General features: G+C 44.3%; 1 protein-coding gene across 5 annotated transcripts in view; it reads right to left on the bottom strand.

Moving 5' to 3' along the window:
• Positions 1-2,936: 2,936 nt before the first annotated feature.
• Positions 2,937-20,900, bottom strand: part of HEMK1 (HemK methyltransferase family member 1) — a 28,856-nt gene continuing 10,892 nt past the window's right edge. For 4 of the 5 annotated variants that reach the window (XM_031042372.2, XM_031042371.2, XM_031042374.2 and 1 more), the window contains exons 5-11: positions 12,692-12,844; positions 10,677-10,741; positions 9,691-9,740; positions 8,606-8,711; positions 7,570-7,665; positions 5,715-5,828; positions 2,937-5,380 (exon numbers count right to left, since the gene is read on the bottom strand). In XM_031042372.2, the coding sequence (XP_030898232.2) occupies positions 5,344-5,380; positions 5,715-5,828; positions 7,570-7,665; positions 8,606-8,711; positions 9,691-9,740; positions 10,677-10,741; positions 12,692-12,844 (621 nt within the window). In that variant the 3' untranslated portion in view covers positions 2,937-5,343. Of the gene's footprint in view, positions 5,381-5,714; positions 5,829-7,569; positions 7,666-8,569; positions 8,712-9,690; positions 9,741-10,676; positions 10,742-12,691; positions 12,845-20,900 lie in introns of those variants that run through there. The other variant, XM_031042375.2, reaches the window with a different exon arrangement.

The following is a 20,900-nucleotide window of genomic DNA, read 5'->3' as shown; positions in this document are numbered from 1 at the left end:
GTTACCAGCAGTTCTGTGATCAGGACACCACAACAGGCCACAGGGCATTCTATCTGGGTGCACTCATCTTTAACTTTTGTGCGCATGACTCAGGACCATTCCTGCTCATGACCTGCCCTGGCCTCAATCCTCACTGTACTTAGTAACAAAATGACTTAATTACTACATTAAATACTTAATTTAATACTTGACTAATTTCACTAAACTATTCAGCTCCCACAGGCTGCAAAGGCCACCTCTCCACAGACAAAAATTTCACTCTCAAAGTGTTTATGCCCCTTTTATTTCTCACACAGGCAATGATGGGTGGAAGAGCCAAAATAAATGAGTAACCAACTACCTCTATATTCCTGGCTTTATTGCCAGTCAATAGGGCACACAATGAGGCAGAACAGATGACGTATTTACTGGGCTCATGGAACTTACCGTGGAGTTTCTTGCACAATTCAGGATCTGCATCACGTGTGTGTTGTGATGCTGAACAAAGGCCTACTGTCTGCTGACAGCAATGAGACAAAAAACTCACTGACCTGGAAGTTAAAGTACAAAATCTACTTTCAGCCTGAGTGCCCATTGCCCATACACATTAAAAGAAGAAGCCTTGTTTGAGTGAAGTATGAGCTTATACTGCTCTTCTCAAGCAAAGAGAGCACATGCCAGTGCCATGACTCCCACGCCAACAAACCCCAGCAGCAGCAAAATCATGTGAAGGAGAATGCAAGGCTGAACATCAGGATGTTTCAGTCACGAGGTTACTCTCAGTTATCTAGCATGGAGAAATTTATCAATGCAAGCCAACAATGTTGGCAGGGGAACAGTTACACAACAAGATACTGGCAGGGGAATAGGGTATTGAAAGCTTAGAGATGGAGCAACCTGCAAGAAAAGCTTCCAAGCACTACAGCAATACAAACACACCATGAACTGCAAAGGCTCAGCAAAGGGCTCCAGAGAGGCGGCAAGCTCAAAGTCAAAAGCTATGGCAAGAAGGTAACTCCCAGGTAAGTGGCAAAGCAATATAGAAAAGGATAAAAGATTAACAGCTTAACAGCCTCCAGTCCCTGGAAAGGTTTAAATCAATGACTGGATGCTTGTTTCACAGAACACAAATACCACATATCACCAGGTGAGCCAACTTCCATCCAACTGGCGTGAGTGGGCTGACTCCACTGAGGACAACAGAGCTGGAGCAGCTTACTCTGGATTTACAGCTGGGACATCAAACCACCACACAAACCAAAGTAATTAATCATAAACCAAATGACAGGCCAGGAATTTTATAATAATTCAAGCCTTTTCCAGCAACCCAAGGAATTGTGTTCACGTTCTTGACAGTCTTGGGTATTTCAAACAAACAGTGAGGATTTTGATGGCAAAAGCCACTCTTCTACCAGCATTGTTGGGTACTGCAGCTCTTGCAGCATCTCAGGCTGCCAGGTAAAGACTTCACTGCACAGGCACTGTGCTGACAGGCATGCCCCACTGTGCACATGCTATACAGTATATACAAAACACAGGAGATGAGCTAACCATCAAGAAAGGAAGCAGCAGCAGGTGGAGAACTAACATTATAGGCAGCAGCCAGCATAAAGTGGAAATCAAAATCTTCCATGGAAGAATTGCTTAAGACATACCACTGAAAGCAGAGTTCTGCCTCCCGTATACTCCTACATAACTGTGCAATTGGTGTTGACAGAAACTCAGGCAATGGCACCTTTGTGACACACTGAGCAGTGCTCTGCTCCTGATCAATAAGGCTCCTCATAGTCCTGTGACCTGTCTGCTGTTGCTTGCCCATTGCCCATGGTCCACCAGGAAGCCATCCACACTGGAGAAGGGCCTCCACTAACTCTCCAAAGTACAGACACTAAGCAGAGATGCTCAGAGTCTGTCTCCTATATGTAAGTCCCAAGCTCCACACTTCCACTTATCATTTTAGAGAGGCAAGAATGGCAACCATCTCTGTTCTCCAGCATACCAGGGATTGTCCAAACCCATGGATTAATGCAGCTGGACTTCAGGCCTCCCATTAACAGCATGAGGTACAACTGCAGTCCTGTGTCACAAGCTGTGAGGTCCCTGCACTGAAGCTGTTTGACTGGCACAGGGCTAGAGGTTAAAACCCCACTTTGCAGCTGTATCAACACTGAAGCCCGAGCTCTTTCACTGGGGGCTGCACCTTGCCGTGCTCTCCACACAGCGGGAAGCAGTGGCAGGACTGTTCTCCAGCACAGACACAGCTAAGCTGGGACACAGCACCACCTGCAGGGCTCTGCCGAGGACCAAGCTCCCACCAGCTCCCCAGGGAAGGCCAGCTTTATCCTAGCAGATACCTCACACCTAGTGACTCTCCAAAACAGACCTGAGCACACATGCAACCACTCTCTTCAGGGTCCTAGAGCAAAACAAAGCCCTCCTCTGAAAGCATCACATCAGGAAACAAATCAGTGTTTTGATACAGCTCCAAAGACCCAGTAAATTCCCAGAAAATGAAATGCATGTCAGATCCTAGATTACATAAAGTGGTGACTGAAGCACCAGCCTTGTGTGGCTCCAGGAAGCAGCTACAGGCTATGCCTCTGCAGAGAGCTCACGTACACAGCACAGCGCTGCCGTCAGCCGAGCCTCTGGCACACAGGCACAAGGACAGCACATGCACGGCCCAGTGCTTCAGCAAGGGTCTGGCAGTGCCTGTGGTTCCTTAAAGCCATCAGCCCCAAAAAGCTCTGCAGTGCTTCTGTACCAAAATTAGCCGGGGCCAATCTGCGTAAAGCACTGCAGAACACATTGTACTGCGCCAGCGCATTCCCTCAGATGCGAGAATGACAAACCCAGCCTCTGGGGAGGAAGGATAATTTTTCTCCTGTCTTGTCTTTATGAGAAGGTCAGCAGCACCATGTGATTTTCCGAGACATATAACCGTGCATAACGCAAACCCACAGAAATGCAAGCATTTTTATTAGTGCTTCAGCTATACATATAGGAATTTAACACTTGTCCTACTGGATTAGACCAATAGTCTGTCTCACAGGGAAAGTGGGCTGCTCAGAGCTTGGAAAAGTGACTGATGCTTCCCAGAAAAGCACACTGCTTTCTGCAGCCCAGCCACCAAGAGGGACATCTAACTCCAGCCTCCTGGAGGGAATCAGCCTACCCCTTGAAGAATGCAACATGATGCTGTTTCACACTCTCACAAGCCAGTAAACCACGCAGCAGAAGCTGTGCATGTTGCTGTTTCATACATAAACATTGCTAACACCCACAGGAAATCTGTGAACGCAGCTCTTTCAATTTTTAGACCAAGTCTGACAAACTGGTCTTAAAAAAGGACCCAAAACTACTATTTAAAAAATAAACCCCTAAAAATCCCCAAACAAAACCACCTTTTTGACTGCATTTGTACTCTCAGCTCTAACAGGCAAACCTGCCAGAAATCAGCTGGCCTGGAACTTTATTTCTAAACCTAGAAGCATGTGCATTTTAACAGAACTTGTTTTAGTTCTCTCCCCCCCTAGATTTCCTCCACTGCCTTTAACAAAGGCTCATAACTCCAAATAAAGTGTGTGGGATGTGGAGAACTACTGGGTCTGACGTGCACAGAGTGGTGGGGACAATAAACACAGTGTGAGTGGTACGATGGGTAAAAGGCCACTGTGTGAATAGAGCTGTAAAAGCCCTAAGAGTGGGCAAAGGATCCAGTCAGAGACCTGAGCACTGGTACATCAGAAAGAGTTTGGGTCTCTGTGGAAAAGCAGGGCCAATGTTCAAGAGTTAAAGAGCAAATGAAAGAGTGCAGAGTGTGAGTGTGAGGAAGGGACCAGATCTATCAGTGCTCATGTAAAGCCCTTTGAACCTGCTGCAGCCTCCCAAACAGATCCAGTTTGCTGATACATCTCCTACTATTTTGGCTATGTATTGCAGTTCAGCCTGGACAGAGCACCTGATAGCACCTTCCTGGTGCACAGACAGCAGAGGGCACTGCCTGGATACCTCCAACCCTACCCAGTGCTCACCTCCACTGGCCCAGCAACTGCTTCCATCCAGAGTGGTGAACCAGATCATTCCATTTACTTTCTTTCCTTCCTTCCCTGGCTAGCTATGATCAGTAAGGGAGCTTGTAACACTGGAAACAGCAGCAACAACAAGCAGCAGCTTGAATTTAATCCTGCCATTATTTATAATGTCATGATGTGGACTGTCCATTTCAGGGGCTTCTCTCACTGTTGTTTCAGGCAGCCCTACTCTTGAGTCATCCTTCCCAAAGAAACAGACCTCAGCTATTACCACTGCTGTCAAGAGACTGGGTCCTACTCCAAACTTAGCTTGTTGTCAAATTCTGTACAAGCCATTTCACCTCCTGTTTTTCAACTTCTCCATCTGCAAAACTGGAGTAGTGATTCTGGACTTCCTTGTAAAGTCTGGCACTTAAAGGCCTTACACAGAAATTAGGCATCTCTATTACTATCAGAAGCAATGTGCAGATGCCAGATGTTTACTGAGATCTGCCAGCATGTTTGAAAATGTAACTGCAATGCAATTCTTGTAACGACACTGATCTGAAGCACTATCTTTATTACAGTGTTTAGACGGTTTCTGGCAGCATACATCAAGTGTCAGGTGCTGTAGATTCACATGGTGTAACATGTGCACTGATCCATCAATGGTATGTCACGCAGCAGGACTGCGAAACAAAAGCTGTTTTGCTGTTGCAGATCTGCTCCAGAGCATAAGGATCTTGGAATAGAACTGAGTTTGAAATGGACAGGTTACTCATGTCCTGTTATAGCTGCAAATCCATGTACCAATACGCAGCAGAGTTTGGACCTATCATCCAATTTGGTCACCTTCTACACAAACTTATTTCCAGGCAAAGAAACACAATAAAAAAGTGAAGTTCTTTTTAGGTGAAATGGGTGATCTGACATATTGAGAAGTTGTGCTTTTAATGAAGTATCTGGAGTCTGAGCTCTTCCATTAGGTAGTGAGATTAGTGAGTCACTTCAGAGACCAAACTATAAAGTTTCACGTAGTTGCCAGAGGAAGGTGAAACACTTCTACACACTCTGTTAAACTTCTGCATTTCTGAATGAATTCTGTTATCAGGTCTGTCACTACATGGAGAAGCCAATGTATTATCATAGAATACCAAGTTGAAAGGGAACTCAAGGATCATCTGCTCCAACCTTTCTTAGTAAAGCATGGCCTAGACTTAGCCCCCTCTCCAGCTGAATCTTAAAACTGTCCAGCGTTGCATGAAGTGGAGTTTTGTTTTGCCATGCAGAGTTCCCAACAATCTCTTCAGTAAAAGGCACGATGCAGGAAGAGTTATTTCTGGTACAGTTGTCACCTGCTTTGTTTTTGGATGTGTAGAAACCTAGGCCTGGGGGAAAAAGAATACCAGAGCTGTCTTAGTAGGCAGAACATGCCTCTACCTCCATCCTGTAAAAGCAATAATGATAACAGCACCAGAGCTAGTCACCCCATCAGAAATGCTTACCTGCATCAGAATTTCTGACTCAGAAACACCTGCCAAGTTACCTCAGGATATAAGAAAGTTGAGACACTTGAAGGGACCCCCTGTTTTGTTCAAGATTGGCTTCAGCTGTGGACTTTCTCTGGCTGACTTCATTCAATACATCAGGGCGTGGGGACATAATATACAAAGGGGACAGGCCTATACCCGAAGCAAAAATCTGAAGGTAAACCAGACTTACTTGCCACAGAAGTCCTTGTGAACAGCACGGAGGACAAGTAGTAAATTGGGGTGTGCCTGTAGCCAGTCCTTCACCATATTTGGGTGTCTGGGATCAACTTCCAGAAATACACTCCTAAAAGGACAAATTTGGGAGTAGAAAATGGGGAGATGCACACACTTAGGTTGCTAAACTGATAAAAATTAAGGTCTGTCTTTCTGGATTACTCCTACCAGAGCAGGAAAGGAGAGGATCAGCAAACACACTGCAATACACTAATCCTAAATCAGATCATAGCTGTCCATGTAAGACGCAGATTTGGGGGAATTCTCATGGTGCTCCTGTGTGTGAGCAGTTAAACCCTTGTATGGAGATGTAGGGACCCCTTCTGAATTCCATGCATAGATACCACCAGCTCTGTCTTTCTGAAGCCCTCAAAAGATCTAAGGCCAAAACAAGGTTTTAAGATACAAATGTATCAACACTGAGCTCCAGACTGGCAGCATGAAGTTTCACTTTGTTATAAGCAGGGTGACATTATGTCTCAGTAGCAAGTCATAAAGTGTAAGTTAGTACATGCATTTTCCCACAGTAAATCCATAAATCAGCTACAAAAACACCACCAGCATTAAGCCCTACACAAAGAACTGTACAAAGGAGGGTGCAGCAGGGATAAGGGAACCAATCAGACAAGCTCTGTTAGTGCACCAGGACTAACCCTGGACACTGCTGGACTATTTCCATCTATGCTCCAGTGGGACTTCATGACACTGGCCCATTTCTGCATCTCCACTCCCATGATGAAGCAGAACCACCCTAGCTTAGAGGCACTTGAAGACAATGAAACTGGTTACAGCCTGTGACAGCACAGCAAAATATAGGCTTAACAGGCAAAGAAGAGAGGCCAGGCCTCAACCATACTCTCTCCTGAGAATTCCTAAGAAGTCCCATACCGAATACTCCCTATAAATTCACCAAACTAACTATAAGCTGGGTGTGGATCTCATTCCTGACCTTAAAAAACTTACACTCTTCAGCTCCTATCTCATAAAACAAGTAAAAAGGGAAGGGGAAAAAAAATCATCCCATGAGACCAGTCTCAGTTGCTGGGAAGTTCTGAGGAGCATCTTCTGTTCTCATGGGCGTGCACAGTGGGAATTAATTCTTTTGCATGCATTATGCTTGTCAATATTCCTGTTCCTCTTCTCAAAACACCAGATTTTCAATGACCTCTCTTATGCTGGTAAAATGTCAAGAATCTTTCAGCAGGATACATGAATGCCCTGGCACAACAGACTTTTCAGTATCAGCATGTTGATCTTTAAGCACAAAACAGATCCCACATGAAAGAGAACAGGAACAATCAGTCTTGAGCATTAGCCCTGGAGAAACTTAGCATTTAAGAAACTATCTCTGGCTGATCTTTCTCCTGGATATTCAGCATTGTATCCTGGCACAATAAACAAGTTTCCCCTAATTAAAGGGTGGGAGGAAAGTAGAGCTCTACATCCATTCTCACAGAGTTCTATACTACTCCTATTTCAATCAGTTATTCAGCTTAGAAAGCTTACATTGTTTTGCACTCCCTCTTTCTCTGCTGCTCTCTTTCATGTGCTTTTTGTTGCTGCTTTGACCTTTAAAGATTCCCACTTCACTAATGACTATGAAACACCACCACTGCTCAAGGAAGGCTTCCTTTATTAACCAAATTCAAGCTAATTTTGCTTATATATATGACATTTTAAAAATTGGTATTCTTAAATGGGGCAGGGAGGGACATTTCTGCAACTCTTTTCCCCATTTCTTCCTGTATTAAAAGAACATAGAAGTTGTAGAAGTGAATGGACAAAAGACATTAAATTCTTACAGTGCTTACCCAGAATCCTTCAGAAGAGAAGGAGCCAAAACCAAAATTGTTTCAATGACTCTCATTCCATCATCTCCCCCATCCAGTGCATCAAGGTCCTCATAGCTGGGTGTGGGAATAAGAAAACATTAAGAGCAATTCATGTGGCATGAGGCACACACCTAAGGATGTGCTGCCCAAACACAGGTGCACCAAATACACCTGAACTCCAGTACTCCTACAGCAGGTGAAGGCAGTCATAGCTTTGATGTAAATACAGAGATTAAGAAGGCAGCTGACACTAGGCTGAGAAATTCCATGTTGAGCACAAGCATAAAACATCCCCTGAACTCATCCTGAAAATTACAAGCCACCTGCAGGCAGGGTCACACAGCTCTGACCTGTGGATCTGTTGCCTCTGGGCAAGCTGGACAGGGAAAGCGCAGGCTGTACAGAAAGGGATCACTTGCTGTATTTCAACCATGCCAACAACCAGGCTGGGCTGCCCTCTAACCTAGCAGAGCAAATTAGGATGTGCATCTTGTAGAGAGGCGGGTGCAGGCCTTTGTCCTGACATGCATGATGATGGATTCTGAGGAAGAACCGGCACACACAAAGTTGTTCCACACCCCAAAAGAGCTTATTCATGTTTGTGTGGGTTTGTTTGCTTAAGGCAATCATTGGGATGAGAATGGGTCACAGCATTTCCAGTCAAGCTTTTTTCCATCACAAAATGCTGCTCAGACTGCTTGTACTTTCTTTTATGAAGTCACACCAATTATAAGAAAAAGCAGGAAAAATGTCCTGAACCTGTTTGGGATCAGGAGCCTGCTGATTTCCAAGTGTGTGCTTTTTCCATATTTCTGTGTACTTAAAATGCTTTGGTATTGTTACAGACCTGTAGGCAATATCAAAGTAACACTGCATTTTTATGTAGTATAGAAACACACCTACACTGTACGTGTATACTACATTTGCATGTTTCATGTGCAATTGTGTGTAGTGTAAGAAAGCAGACAGAAAACCTTGCCTCATGGAACAGGAGAAGAAGAATCTCTTTGATTACCGGAGGATTTCTGCATCCAAGGAAGCCATGTCTTCATGGAAAACATACGGGGGGTTACTGACTATGAAGTCTACAGGGCCCCAGAGCAGCAGCTGCTTGGCAGAACCTAGAGAAGAAAATAATCACAACCAGCTCTCAATCTCAGCAATCTCCCCTGTAAGCTCAGTGCCAAAATCCTGCCAGGTAACTGTCTCCAGACACATGTCCATGTGTGTTTGGCTCCACTTTTCTCTAATAAAATGTTATCCTATTTCTTTTGGGGACAGCCTGGCACCTTGAATGCAAGAGTGATACAAAGCTAAGCCCAGGCAAAGTTATCCTGTTTTCGTACCACAGCCCTGCTTAGCAGAACACTTTACAAATCACAGGACCTTGATGCTGTGAAGCTTTGTGCACATCTGGTTATTAGGCAACAACCGGGACTTGAGAGAGCTCACAAAGAGCTAAGAGGCAGCTTAGACTAGTTGTCAAGATGCCTTCCTCTCACCAGAGCTGCATAAGGACCTCTAATAAAGAGCTAGGCCCTCTTCAGCAGTATCAACTACCCAATTGCTTGCTCTTCTTGAGCAGACAAGGCTCAGCTCGCTGTGCTCATGCTACTCTCTGGACTGACACATACGAGCCCTGAATCATGTATTATGTGAGTGTGGGCATGTCCTCAGGCAAGCCTCTTAGCTGGGCATTTAATCTAAGCTAAATATCTGGGTTCCCTCTAACATCAACAAAGAGACAAGCACATACATGTTTATCTATAGCATCCATGTCAGCATGGAATGAATTACACTCTGCTTATATTTGCCTCTCCCCAGTAACTGTAGAGAGCATCCGAACACAACCTTTGGACACCTAAAACCAGGAACCTTCTGATGCAGGCAGAGACTTCTCTCAGCTGAACATTTGGCCTGGAAATCTCTGAAGGGAAACACTTCACTGACTCACTTCTTACTGATTATTTCTCCATTAACTCCAACACCCTCCTGATGCCTGCCTTCCAAAGGGGTCCTATGGCTGTCTCTCATGCCTCCTCCCCCATCAAAGTAAAAAGGGAGAAAGACAAAGGGGATTATAACAGTGAAAAGAGTTACTGTATGAAACATCTTGGTGGAGGACATGGATCCTCTCCTGGAGCTGCAGCCTGTAAAATTCCAGAAGCAAGAACAAAAGGAGAAATGATTAGGGGGAATGTCTGTGTGGGTTCATGAACAGCACATTCTATGAACAGTTCATTAAATGTCACATCTCTTATCTGATCCACGTATATCCTACCCCACCGACTGCAGCTGGATTCCTCTCAAACCACAAGGGAAGTTTAGGATGTGCTCTTTGCCCAAGGAACAAAATTGAAAGCAAAGTGCATGCTGTGCTATGTTAGTGACAGTCCAGAATAACCAGAGTTAAGAACCGCTTGAGGGAGCAGAGGCACTAGGAAGGACAAGGTTGACCTATAGTTATAGGTCTGTCCTGACTCCAGCCACAAGATGTTTGATACAGCAGCTCTGAACACCCAGCCACAGCACAGGCCCCAGCAGCACCATTCTCACTAAACCCAAGGTGATGGTGCAAGGAGGATGCTGAGGGATATCACACTAGCACATCAGAGTAAAAGTGCTATATGAGTGTGCAAGTTTATATGTAGAGAAGCAATGCCAGAAAAAAGCACAGCAATAATGATGAAGGGAGACAGAGAAAGAAAGATTCAGACTACACTTGGCCTTAACCTCCTAAGTGACATACATTCCTACTACCTGCTGCCTTGAGTTTCCCAAGTTCACAGAAAAGGGTAAGAGTAGTTACCACAAAATGCTTTGAAAACCCGTGGAAGACAGACAGCCTGTAAGTACTATTGCTTTATTTAGGCTGCTGCCTTTGCAAAGCACATTCACAAGTCAAAGAATAAAACACTCAAGTAAACATAAGCTTTTTTCTTAATCCTTACTCTTTAGGAGTTCAACTGACTAAAAATTCTCTGGTTTCCAGTGGTGCTAAACATGAACCCCATGTCCTGATACTGAGGACTCTTGGTCTTTTTCAAACAACAATTTAAAACTATGGGTAATATGTGGGTTTGTACCTATGTGCGTTCTCCCTGGTGAGATCCACAGCAGCCTCCTCTTTATCCATGGCTATCACCCGGCTCTGGCACAGGAAAAAAACAAACCACCATCAACAAGGTTTGTGAACAGACATGTTCTGCCAAAAAAAGACACACAGGATAAAACCTGACAACTGCCTGCTCATTCCTGGCTCCTAAAAGGAACAGCTCATGAAGAACGGATCTCAGTGCACTGAAGGGATCTTGAGTTGCTTCGAGTAAGGTGACAGAAGGCACTCTGCAACACTGCCAGCACCCTACCAAAACAGACAGGCTCCTGACCAAACCAAAGCTGACAACAATGGAGTCACATAGGCTCACCTAATGTTCATGGCTCCTAGCAATGTGAGATTCAACACTGCCTAGTCTGGGTAGACACAGATTAAAGGAAGATCTATAATGCAAACAGAATCCCTTCCAGCTTTAATATAACCACTTGGACAGAGGTTCTGGTATTTTCCATCTGTTACACAGACACCTTTTGTCTAGATACTCCATTGAAGTCCTGGCACCACATTCACTCCACGTATTGACTGCACATACCTGACTGTGTGTCAAGTATTGGAGAGTCCTCTAGTGTAATTTAAGATACAGCACTACACAGTTAGAGATTGGTTTGACCTTCCATTCCACCTTGGGCTAAGTGCAGGCAAAGGTCTGACATGGTTCTGCTTTGCTCAATGCTTTTTAAACACAGATGTTGGTAAGTATTTACATGGAGAAAGCATGCTTAAAGAAGCTACTTGTCATCTGGATATGATGGTGTGACTGGCCATGATTCCTGGAGGGATTAATTTCAGTTTGAGACTAACACCCACACACGTGAAGTTGACCCTTACGGTGAGGACACAGCTGACTCCATAAGTGAAATGTTGCCATTGTTTTCTCAGTACCCTACTGCCAAATTCTGCCTCAAGCATTAAAGAGATCACACAGAGTGTAAGCTCCACTTAGCTGTCTGTGTGGCTACTACTAACTAATCAGTGAAGGCTCCTTATTTCTCTGGGCACAGCAGAGAAAGGAGTGCTATCAGTAACAGGGACAGATTGACACAGCTCTTTAACTTAACAGGCAAGGAAAAAAGTGTGAAGTACAGCTCAGGAAATCAGAGTAATTACACTTTGAAGTCATGAAGCTCAACCATTAACCTGATCAGGTCACTGGGAAGAGGAACAAAGGCCTCAGCCTCTAATTTTTACACAAGTCTTTCACTTCTGCAGGACTAGGGGCTGGCCACAGCAATTCTATTCATGAGAACAAACCAGCTCGTCTGCAATTCTGAGGAAAGTGGAATATTTTTCCCTTAACCACATTGTGATGAGATCTTGGATTCACTTCTCTTTCTGCTTACCAACAGTATCTCTGTAAGCATGCTACACGACACTATTATTATGGCAAGAAAGCCTTTGGTCACCCAATCTCAGTCCCTTTTCTGCTCTTTTCACTCTCTTCAAAAGGTGTGGGTTGTTATCAGGGAACAGAAAGTGGTTTGGTAGCATGCCATGTGCTTGTCATATCGATCCTAAGTACTGACATTTCTGTGGTAATCCCTTCCCTGTATTCATTTAGTCTTCAGTCTCCTAGAGACAAGATCTTTCGATTCACAGAATGGTGATTTTTAGAGATGACTGCCCCATAAATTTGACTAACAGAGTGTGTGCTCATGCCTCAGCCCCTCTTGTCCACAGCCCAGAATATCAGCTTAAACCAACACTCATCAATGCTTCAGGCTGGGGTGATAGTGGGCTGTGCCAGCCAGAGAATGAGCACGTTTGCTGCTTTCATTCTGACTGCGCCTCTGCTACTCCTGCAGACAGCTCCTAAATAGCCCTCTTCTATCTAGCACAAACATATAAAGCCTGACTGCCAGAGCCCTCAGCTGCCAAAGTCCCATCAAAACAGAGGTTTGTCTGTGAAGTCCCAGTGAAGACTTGGAGTGGGACTGTCCTGTAACACAGACATCTAGCATACTATGAGCACTGAAAAAAGCTTACCTGTGGCAGTTTGCACAACAGACTCAGAGCAATTGCTCCAGAGCCACAGCCAATCTCCAGGATCACAGGATGAGGGGCAGAAACTGGGAAGCAGAGGCCTGAATTCTTCTTGTACATCAGAGATTCTTCTTCCACAACAAGAGAGATGAGATCCTAAGAGAATCAAACAAAGAAAACCCTAAGGGAGCTGATATGACTCACACCTTTGTGGTCTGAGGACTAGAGTTTGAATTTCTTGACTCTGTAGCTCAGTGAAACACATTTTTGTTGCCAATTTTTTTAAACACAGATGGGAGCAATGGAACTGACATGTCAGAAGTCACTTAAGCTCCATCTCCCCTACAGGGTGCTTTGATTAGTAACCAAATCCTCAGGATACAATTTCCCACAGATCCACTGAAATCTTCTAGCACTGTTGGGAAAAACAATAACCAAACAGCTGGAGCACATTATCTTCTGCAACACCATTTTATTGACACTAAAATCCCAGCTTTCAGAATTTATAAGCTTCAAAATGTAAGATTTCTACACTGTCTCAGTATGGTATGTAATCTGGAGGCAAAGGTACAGCTCCTAGCAGCATCCAAAACAATAATGCAACCTACAGATGAAAAGCAAAGGCAATTAATTACTAAATGATCCAAATGAGCAGCTCCCTGCATGGATGTCAGATTGTGGACTCCTACTACATTTGGTTGGTATAAAGTCACATGGAAAAGATTTTCATCCATGCTCCTGGATCCATAAACATCTCTGCCATCACTGCCTCCTCTCTCCTATCAATCTCCTCCTTTTAAAACCCTTCAAATGTCATATAAATTCCAAAACAGCAGGAGAGGTATCAGATACAGAGTTCTATTGTTTGAGAATGAATAACTAGCTATATAAGAGAAAGCACACGTGTGCCTCCCTCTGTCTGCAACATGAACTTCCCTTACTATTCACTGGAGAAATCTAGTGGACAGAAACCTTAGAAACACTGTGAGTGCATCAGCAGCTTCAGTAAGTGCTCACAACTCCCCACAATCCTTATGCTTTCATAGCACACCAATACAGAAACAAGGCCTCCTACAGTGGCTGGGTTTTTGCTTGAGAGGTCTGCTCTTGGTTCTCCCCTGTATATCCAGAAATTTACAAAGAATAATTGGCTTAATTTTGCCAGCAAATGAAAAACATTACCAGGAAAATTATCAAGCTTCCACTTTTTATAAGAGATCTTGCACGTTCTTGGCATTAGCAGGAATATTTAAAGGCAATATGTCCTGGCAGGCAGGTCAGCCTTCAGTAAAGCCAGGGACTTTTTCAGGAGCCAGAACTGGGCACGCTTGTACATCAGGGCAAGCCCTTCCTTACATGTATCACCCTAACTGGGGTGCAGTGCAATAGATGCCTTGTGCAAAGCTGCAGTTTTTGTGAAAATATTTGTTTCTATTGGTGATCCTTCATGCTAAGTCAATTTGCATTTGTAGTGAGGAGGGAGGAAGGATGCAAACAGGTATGCAAATGAAGCCTTAGAATAGATGAGCCTCAGTGAAACATCCCTGGCAGCAGAGCACCTGAGACACAAGCTGTTTTGTCACTATTTTCTGAGATTTTCCACAAGATGTGAACTGCTTTTAAACATATCAAAGTGCTGTGCCCCTGTATGCAAGCACATACCCTGCGCTTAGAGAACAGAAGTGAAGTTTGTACTGCTTCACAGCCTGGGATGGCATATTTCAACACTATCTGGGCCTTGCAAAGCCAGGCAACTTCCATTTTAACAGAACCCCTGCCTGTTGATTCCTCCTGCTGAAAGAGCCTGTAAGCATAAATGGAAAAATTTGGTTTATTTGAAAGTGTAATTGTTCTAGTGACATTACTTCTTCTTCAGATCACCCTTCCTGAGCCTTTGACATTTTCAACTGGGCTGTGCTAAGCTTTGCTGCTTTTCCAGTAGGATGGCCCTGCCAACAATAGCTTTTCTGGAGCCACTGGCTCCTCAGCTTTCTTTAGGCTCCCTTTCAGAGCCACAGCCTTGTGGGTCCTTCAGGATTTCTTCAGCAAGAACCACCTTCAACTGTTTTCACTTGTTTCTCTTAAATCTTCTCCAGATGTTGAGCTGGGAAGAGTCAGAGATGCTCATGCCTTTGCTGACCACATGCTCAGTGTCAACAGACTTCATGCTTTCTCCAGATTGTATTCCCTGCCTTCCACAGCTTTTGGTGCTCTCTTCTCAGCAATGAGCTCTCTGTACTCACTCAAAAGCTCAAGAGAAGGAACCACAGGCTGGAGGGTGCTATTCCAAGAGACCTCTCTCAGAGGTGTGTCTTCACTGCAAAATTCAGTGAGTGATAGCTAAGGCAGCCTCAGGCAGGTAAGGAGCCACACTGCAGTGCCCATCCCTGGTCACCATGGTGGTACTGGCACTGTGTTTTCCTAAAAGCCTCCAAGTCATGTATTCCTTGTTGCTGCTATGGGATTCCTTTCCTAGACAACTACAGAGGAAAACATTCTTACAGGCTCCCAAGAGGACTGTGGGAAACCATTAGAGGACTGGACTACCAGTGCTCAGATAACAACAGGGAAAAATAAACACCTTATCTACCCACTTCAGTGCAAAAATGGCTTTTGCTTTTCAGTGAGCAGCTCCAGACGAAGCAGTATGAAAACACTTCTGCCCTGCAGAGAGCCAGAGATTCCAGCCGGTTTGGGGAAGCAGGTGCTGATGATTCCAAGACCACAAAGAAAAGCCACCCAAAAAATCCTGCTCAGCTCCTGAATCACTTTTCTAAATCCCAGCCATTTCTGGTCATTTACAAACATTTCCAGTCAATCTCTACAGGAACTCGTCAGAACCATCTGTCTCCAGGGCTGATCACACAGTAGCACAAGTTGCTGATTACAAATGTCCAAATGTAACTTCTCTGCAATAGAACTACTGTCACCATTGATTAACTTCCTTAAGGTTTACCATAAATAAATTCAAGCTTGGAGTTTTTAATGGAACTTCTATTTCATACATTCCACAGTGAAAGTATTTTTTAGACTGTTCCTATTGAAATATGACTTATTTCCATTTTTACCACTCATATATTAAAAAAAGGATGCTGGTATTACTTAGGCTTTGTATCCCACTTCCTGACTCCTCTGCCTTATTGCCTGGGCTATTTCATGTACTTCTTACTGAGGCAAAGGCTAGTTCTCTTATAATACACTTGCTTATCATAAGAGCTCTAAATTAAAAGAGGTTAATGTGACAACCTAAAGAAACTGCAGCCATTTTCAGCTATCAGTATCTCATGACAACCAAAAAGTTCAATAATTATGAAAATAAATTCAGTTATTAAATAAAAGTGATTGGCAAGCAAACCACAAGGTTTACCCTACCTGGCAAATTAGGAAATAAATTACTAGTACAGATTATTCGATGTTGGATTAAATTTGCAGATATGTATTAAAAGCAAGAAGCAAAGACACACCTGAATGCACTGGAATAAGAGTTTTGTGATATCACAGCCCTTGACTTACAGCTTTCACACAAAACCCCAATTTCCTCAACATCTGCAGAAGAATGAGGATACCCCAGCAAGGATGATCCAGGCAGGGAAGGTAGATGCAGGCAGCTCACTGCCTTTGCACTAGATTTCCTTTTCAGAAATCATGAACGATCAAGTTATCCAAAACTGGTTCAGAACAGTATTCTGCAGATTCTTCTCAGTATTTTTCATCTTTTAGCAAGCAATCCAGTCACAATCTCCAAGATGTCACCACTTGAAACTGATAAATTGCAGCATTTAGCAGAACACAGCAGAACCACTTTCAAATCTCATATTGGGAGATGAAGTATTTCTGGCCACTCATTACAGTGTTCATACAAAGACTACAAAACACCCTGCAGACAAATATTCCCTACCTCTGTGCAAGAATCTGACTCGAGCCACAGCTGGGGAGGAGCAATAGAGGCAGATGGTGCTCAAAAGTGATGCCAGTCCCAGACGCAGAGAAACTGGGACAACAGCAGATGGCCAAAAGCTGTGGTCTTCGTGTAGGATACTCCATGTCTTAGACTGAGCAGACCCAGCGCACACAAACCTGCTAATATAATGCCATCATTGCTAAAAGCCATCTTTAACCATCAATTCGATCACCAGCTCTAAAGGTTGAGAGATGAAATTGTAAAATTTCCATTAGGAAATAAAAGCACACATTTTAGCAATCAAAGGTAATTAACCTCTGGAATGTGCTAGGTAAATTCTCCACAATGTGACATTCTAAACTGAAATGGCAGGTTATCCAAAAGGGCTTACTGTCACTCACATCATTTACAGGATTCAATACATGCTTCACTGAGAAAAAGGCCACTTTGGATAAAACAATGACTTGAAAATCACTGTGCCTTGATAATCTCTAAAGCCAGGAAAACGAGTTAACTCACTCAGGTCCCTTGTCCCTGCAACATGCTGAGCACTTCAGTACCTTTTAACACTTTTATCCTCACAACTCCCATTTTCCAGAGGAGCAACAGTAAAACAGTGAATATCCAAATCTCCTGAGGGACTACAGCAGAGCAGAGCACTGAATCCAGTGCTCCAGAAGCCACATCCATCACTTTATACTGTAGGAATGGGTCCTGCAAACTCCAGTTAGGAACTGGCAGATCTACAGTTGTGTGAGGGCAACTGACCTCCTGCTGAAAAGCAGAAGTCACAAAGATCAGAACCAGATTCCCAAATCATCCAAACAGACAGTTCTTGGCTGTTCTTGAATTGTCTTCTTGGTTTTATTGGTGTAGATAAATATCTGTAAATAGGAAAAAAAAATCCAAAGCACTGTATTAAGGAGCAAGTAAAATCATAAATTAAAAAGCATCTTAGAAATGTGGCCCAGTTCTGTATGTGCCCATGGTATGTCAACCACTGGATAGGAGGAATGCTCAACTCTGTTATATTCAAATTCACATTACTGCTTACAGCATGTGTCATTATTGTCAGCAACAACACAGCCTACACTGGAAAACCTGCTAACCAGTGCTACAGGCACTGGCAGACCTACTTTTATCCTGGAACCTGGCATACATGTATGTGAGTATAAGAGTAGTATTTCTGTTGGAGTGGGGAAATTGAACATTTTGTAGATCTTTTGTCTCCCAGTCTCTGCAAGAAGCAACTCACCTCAGCACAGACAGCTTTGGAAAGAGTGGAGGGACCAAATGGCAGACAGAACCAGAGAGAAACTAAAATCCTCTCTTTGCACATTTCATCAAATAGATGGGTGTGCAGAGATGTTCAAGCAGCAGTGAGGAAGAGCTAGAATTCACAAGGTGAGCTCAGTAGCTACTGCTGTTTCTGGGAGCAAATGTTACCTATGGATAACACTGCTCCCCAGCCATCCACAGCTTGCAAGATTGCCATGTGCCCTTCCAGGGCACTCCAGCACTGCCAGCCTGCTCCAGGGCCTTTTTGTCATCTGTTTCAGGCAGACAGCATGATAGTCAGGGCCATAGGCTGGGCTTGAGAACTGGCCCAGCTCAGAGCTCTGCCAAGTTATTAGTGTGACTGAATCCCAATCTCTCTGCTTGTTGCTAACCCCCCATGCACAGTGATAATCAATGAACCTCCCCTTCTCTCCCATTTTAAGGATTTTGTGTAAATGAATACTCAAGAGGATGTCAAGCACACCAGTCACCTCTGAAACCTGTGCATTCATGATGCTGATAAGCTAAGTGTAAAGTATCAGGAATGGTTTTTCCATTGCACTGGGCTGGAGGTGACGCAGGCATCAAGCAATGGATTTTCAGAGACCTACCTTCTGTTGCTTAGCACAAAACACAGTGGGGAGAAGGTATTTAGACCCCTGTCAGAGGTGAATTTAGTAATCTACTGGAAGAAATGCAGGACATCCTTGGGAGGGAGAAGGATATCTAGACCTGACCAGCAAAAGAAGAGCTTACAGAGACTAGAAGAGAACTATTACCTGCGGTTCCATATACAGGGGAAACAAACAGTTGCCCCCATGCTACTTAATTTCAAGCACTCAGAGGTTCTCAAGCTTTTGTCTTTCAGCCAAGCCGCTCACAGCCTGCTCTCACCTTGTGATTCCAGGAAGTCTTGCTTCATTGCCAGATTCACCCCAAGTTCATGCTGTCATTTATTTGGTTTCCCCCCCTCCCATCTTCTCTGTTGAGAGAAACACAGAGCATTGCAAACACCTCCAGCTTCCCATGATGCTCTGCCTCACCCTTCCACCCACAACTGCGGGTCCCCAACCTCCCCCCCAGCACACACTCATGTTCTGACAGGTTCTTGGTATTACCCCCCTCCCTGCGGCCAGGTCTGTAGTTCACTGTATTTCTTGGAACCACAGCTGCACAAAGAAAGCATGAGGACAGTGTCTGCCAGCACCCAAACCACAAGCTCCACAGCTGTGTGGCTCCAACCAGCAGAGAGAACAAGGTCAGGCAGCTTTCAGCACTAAGACAGTTGGGAGGAAACACCAGAGATTCTTGGGGCTACAGAGAATGGAGGCAATCACATGCCACAGTCCAATAACAGTGAATGACCCATCTGGTGTTTCTGTGATTAAAAGTACAAGGCTAGGGAAAACAAGAGGAGGGGAGGAATGGGAAAGGCAAGCGTGGAGGTCACAAATTCATACTGCACTCCCTAGAAGCACCCTTTCTTTGTTCCCTACACGCTCTGGGGAAAGCAGGGAAGACAAGGTTCCAGGGTACAAACCAGGTGGCAAGAGGCTCTACTTCTCAGGTTAGCAAACAGAACAAGGAAAGCAAAAGACACATGAAAACCTGGGTAACCTCTCTGCTTTCGCACCCTTCCTGGGAATGTTTTACTTATTTGTGTGCTTTCCAGAAACTTCTGTTCTCAGAATCCGGGACTTTCCATGGAGCCTGATTTGATATTAACTGAATCACCCCTCCCCTCCTGTTTGTCCACTTGGCTGCCAATCAGCACATGACAAAAAGCTGGGAAGCCAGGCTGGAAATGTAACCTCATGGCAACAGCCCTAGAAGATCACCGTCACAAACCTTCCAAAACCAAGCCACAAGCAAGCCCAATAGTTAGTGGGCAGGCAGGCTATGGCAGTTTTGTTCTGGGCTCTTCTGCTCGGCACCACAGTAGGAAAGAGAAAGCACTGCACAAAGCCCATGAAACTCCACCCTATACACACAAAGCAAAACACCAAAGTAACTCCAGAAGGAGCCACTGACCGTGAAAGAAAAGGTGGCTTTAGGCAGAAGCAATGACAAACAAACAGGTAAAGACAAGCCTAGTACTGAGCAAGGAGTTTGGCTTCTGTCACACAACAGGAGCAGCTCCTGATGTGTCAGGACACATGTCAAGCGCTGTGTCATCTGTTGGGAGAGAAGCTGTGACAACACTCAAAAATGACTGTACCAAAAGGTAGCAATCTTTACAACCCATACACAGCATCATAGAATGGTTTGGGTTGAACGCTAGTGCCCAAGAGAAATTACTAGAGTTGTCACATCTAAACTTGACCATGCCCAAGAGGGGCAAGAGTGGAACAAAGGTAATGTAAAAGGCTGTACCTCAGGTCTCCAGCACAAACCTCTCTCTAGGCACATCTCTCCAGAAGCAAGGCACTTTGTTTCTCTGCAGATACTGGTACTGGTCACTGCCAGATACAGCATCTGGACAGATGCACTGGTCCAGCTCACTAATCCCTAGCTCCCAAATTCCATTACTTACTTGGATGTCTGAAAGAAGCTGGAGTAGGAAATGTATTTTTATCCCTTGTTCGTGTGGGAATCTGCTTGAGGCCTATCCTTCTCATTACAGCCATTCTATAGCTTGTTTTTCTCCACTTCCTAGTCCTAAATCCTGCTCTCACTGCTGATGAGTTAAGCTACTCAGCTGAAACTCACAGAAACACAGACACTCGTTCAATCAGAAAAGGGAGATTAAAAAGCTAAAGGCTTCCCAGAGCTCTTTAAGGGCCAAAAACAATAAATGGATTAACACCAGAGATCTGTGAAATCACATTAGGAAAGTCTATATAAGTTAACCTGAAGAACAGGTTTGTGCATGGCTTAAATCAGCTGTTGCTTTCCCTGCTTTCAGCACAGATTTTTGCTTTATGGGTTTGAATCTGCCCTGGAAATCATCAACTTTGAAGTAATCCTCTGCACTAGAGCACAGCATTTTTTTCCTCTCATAGGAAGCCAGGAGAAAGTACTGCCACTGTTCAT

The sequence above is a fragment of the Melopsittacus undulatus genome, chromosome 9 (genome assembly GCF_012275295.1).
Source record: "Melopsittacus undulatus isolate bMelUnd1 chromosome 9, bMelUnd1.mat.Z, whole genome shotgun sequence".
In the NCBI taxonomy this organism is placed as follows: Eukaryota; Metazoa; Chordata; class Aves; order Psittaciformes; family Psittaculidae; genus Melopsittacus; species Melopsittacus undulatus.
This window is presented reverse-complemented; position numbering and strand designations above follow the sequence as displayed.